The 3,290-nt window shown below is 57.0% G+C and overlaps 1 protein-coding gene across 1 annotated transcript; it reads right to left on the bottom strand.

The window, feature by feature from the left end:
- Positions 1-1,574: 1,574 nt before the first annotated feature.
- On the bottom strand, positions 1,575-2,501 carry LOC138062719 (olfactory receptor 14A16-like). Its single transcript, XM_068921725.1, has one exon. It carries the CDS (start codon positions 2,340-2,342, stop codon positions 1,575-1,577), a length of 768 nt encoding a protein of 255 aa, XP_068777826.1. The 5' UTR covers positions 2,343-2,501.
- Between the last annotated feature and the right edge of the window lie 789 nt (positions 2,502-3,290).

The raw sequence follows: 3,290 nt of genomic DNA, 5'->3' as shown, positions 1-3,290 counted from the left end.
AAGCCCATCCACATCCCGGCGCTCCCACCCTCGAGCTGCCGTCCACCCCGAACCTGGAGCCCGGCCACCCACAAAGGCATCGCCTGGCCAGTGCCCCAGCCGTGCAGCCGAGGGCAGGGGTCTTCGCCCCAAGTCCCCTGCTCCTGCCCTGCTGCCGGCACCACTGCTGCTGTGGCCAGGTCAAAGGCTGCTGCCGCCAGACGGCCCCGGGGCCCGAGGCAGCTCCAGCTGCCTGCAGGGCTGCGCTGGAGCCGGTGAGGAGCGGGCTGCGGTGGGGCTGGCAGCGCCAGGGTGGGTGGGCAGAGGGCAGCTGGAGCTGGAACCAGACCTCTCGCACATGGCAAGGGCTGGAGTACTATTAAATAACCATTAAATGATCCCCCAGAGACTTGGGGATGGGAGCAGCCAGCCCCTGCCCAGCCCAGGCTGTGCCCCACGCGGGGCTCAGCAGACAGCCGTGCTCCGGGACCTGCCACGGTCTGGTGCAGGAGAGAGGCCGTGCAAGGCTGGCCTTGTCCCCTCCGTGGGGATGCGCGGAGCTGCAGGAGGACGCAGCTGGCCATGCACCACCCCACCGCTGGGGGAGCAGCCAGCGCTGGGAGGGGTGACGCGAGGGGCTGCTGTGGGACGATGGGCCTGGGGCAGCTTCCCCAGCGTGGGCAGGCAACGCAGGCACCAACCTGGGCTCTTCTCTCCTGCTCCCTCCGGGCCCTGCTGCCTTTCCGAGGACACCTGCGGGTGCCCTGCAAGCGCACGGCTCTGTGCTCCCGCACTGCTGCTCACCCGCAGTAGCTGCCCGCTGGCCTTTGTCCTCTCCAGGGCCCTTCCCAGCCCAGCCCAGCCCCTCCCCGGCTCTCCCCACCTCCCCTGCCCTCTCTCCAGACCCCCCATCACCCCTTGGTTTTGCGAGTCTCCACTCACTGCCCAGACCAGGCACATGCTGCCCCTGCAGATCCCCTCTGCTCCCCGCGTGGCTGCATATCCCCTTCCAGAAGGACGGGCATCTCTCACCTTCCCAGCAATATGTGGGACAGTCCCCGGCAGATACCTCTTGGAGACTCATCCTTTCAGGGGTCCTGGGCATCCACAAGTAGCAGCTGAATCCAGACCTCGTTCCCTCACACATCACCCTATGAGCGCATCCCCCTTAACTCACGCAAAACCCATCACAGCAACAGGATTGGGAGGTTGGACTAGATGATCTCCAGAGGTCCCTTCCAACCTAAACGATTCTGTGATTCTGTGATTCTGTGATTCTGTGATTCTGTGACTTTGTAGGGTGCAATTCCCTGAGTGCATTCTTGGCACAGGTTTTGGAAGAGGAGCCCAGCCTTCAGGCACAGTACTCAGGAGATCCCCTTTTATTACAGAGATGCTACCTGGGAGGTCATCTCTGACACACTGATAGGTAGATATACAGAAGGCCTCTGGGTCACACAGACAGGGTTTGTGCCTCTGGAGAAGTGGGATGAATTCAAACATTTGTTCACAAACATGTCTATGAGAGAGAACTCCCAAAGCACAGGAGTGGCCTCAGAAAAACTGAAAAAAACTTGTGAGGAGAGCTGGGCAGCTTAGTGCTGCTGAACTAGAACCAGCTGAATCAATTTCTTCACTGTCTCCTTGAGCTCCTGGTTCCTCATGCTGTAGATGAGAGGGTTCACTGCTGGAGGCACCACCGAGTACACAACAGCCACCACCAGATCCAGAGCTGGGGAGGACATGGAGGGGGGCTTCAGGTAGGCAAAAAATGAGGTGCTGATAAAGAGGGAGACCACGACCAGGTGTGGGAGGCACATGGAGAAGGCTTTGTGCCTTCCCTGCTCAGAGGGCATCCTCAGCACAGCTCTGAAGATCTGCACATAGGACAGCACAATGAAAACGAAACACCCAAACATTAAACAAGCACTAACCACATTAAGCCCCACTTCCCTGAGGTAGGCGTTTGAGCAGGAGAGCTGGAGGAGTTGGGGAATCTCACAAAAGAATTGGTCCAGGACATTGCCTTGGCAGAGAGGAATGGAAAATGTGTTGGCAGTGTGTAGGGCAGCACAGAGGAAACCAGTGGCCCAGGCAGCAGCTGCCATTCTGACACAAGCTCTGGTGTCCATGAGCATAGCATAGTGCAGGGGTCTGCAGATGGCAACGTAGCGGTCATAGGCCATGACTGTGAGAAGAGAATACTCGGCTGAAAACAAGAAGGCAACCAGGAAGACCTGGGCAGCACATCCCGAGTAGGAAATGGTCCTGGTGTCCCACAGAGAATTAGCCATGGATTTGGGGACAGTGGTGGAGATGGAGGCCAGGTCGAGGAGGGCGAGGTGGAGGAGGAAGAAGTACATGGGGGTGTGGAGGCGGTGGTCGCAGGCTACGGCTGTGATGATGAGGCCGTTGGCCAGGAGGGCAGCCAGGTAGATGCCCAGGAAGAGCGAGAAGTGCAAGAGCTGCAGCTCCCATGTGTCTGCAAATGCCAGGAGGAGGAACTCGTTGAAGGAGCTGTCATTGGACTTTTTACTTTCTCCGGACATGGGGCACTGTCAAAAGAAGAAAAGACATCGAGCAGTAAGGAGAGAACTTCCAAACAAACTATTCCCTCACTCCCAGAATGTTCTAGTCCTCATGCAACCCCACACATTGCCTCACCTTACTGAGGCAACCACTGGGCAGCTCCCTTGTGTGAATTCCACATTGCAGTGGTTGAGTGTGCTGCTGTGAGGAGCAGGGACCTCTGCCCATGGGCTTCAGAGGACACAGTCCTGCTGTACAGTAGGGGGAACGGGGGAACAGGGTGACCAGCTCTAACATTCCCAGTTTCTGAAAGGTGAAATCCATCGTCTTGTGGAAGGGCTTTACAGCATCTTCATTCCCAATTCTAAAGAATGACTATTGAGAAGTAGAGATTTAAATAACTTTTTTAATATTGTTCATTTTCTCTGAGATGCCCCTGTCACCCCTGGGGAGTGTTCTTTCAAGGTAGAAATCCTCAGCATTTCTTGAGTCCTGAGAGGAAAGCATCCACTGTCACTTGGTAAAGAGGTTTCGTCTGTCTGTTAGCCTTGTTCCCAGCTGTCCTGTGCTCGCACCTCTTTCAGCTGCAGGATGATGTTACCCTTAAAAGAAACCAGCCCCTGCTGGGAGCAGAGCAGTGCACTTTCAAAGGGCAGATCTCCAAACTCCTCACCCTTTCTCCAGGCACCTCAGGCAGCTCTCCACACTCCCCTTCTGGCCAAGGACACTCAGGGCTCTTTGCAGCTGCCCACCTACAGCCTCCCACCTCCTTCTCCACACTC

The sequence above is a fragment of the Struthio camelus genome, chromosome 29, assembly GCF_040807025.1.
Source record: "Struthio camelus isolate bStrCam1 chromosome 29, bStrCam1.hap1, whole genome shotgun sequence".
Lineage (NCBI taxonomy): Eukaryota > Metazoa > Chordata > Aves > Struthioniformes > Struthionidae > Struthio > Struthio camelus.
Note: the sequence above shows the minus strand (reverse complement) of the source record. Positions and strands in the feature narration are given on the sequence as shown.

Excerpts from the sequence above, each read along its gene's own strand:
- LOC138062719 (XM_068921725.1), bottom strand. The coding sequence starts at position 2,342 with ATGTACTTCTTCCTCCTCCACCTCGCCCTCCTCGACCTGGCCTCCATC.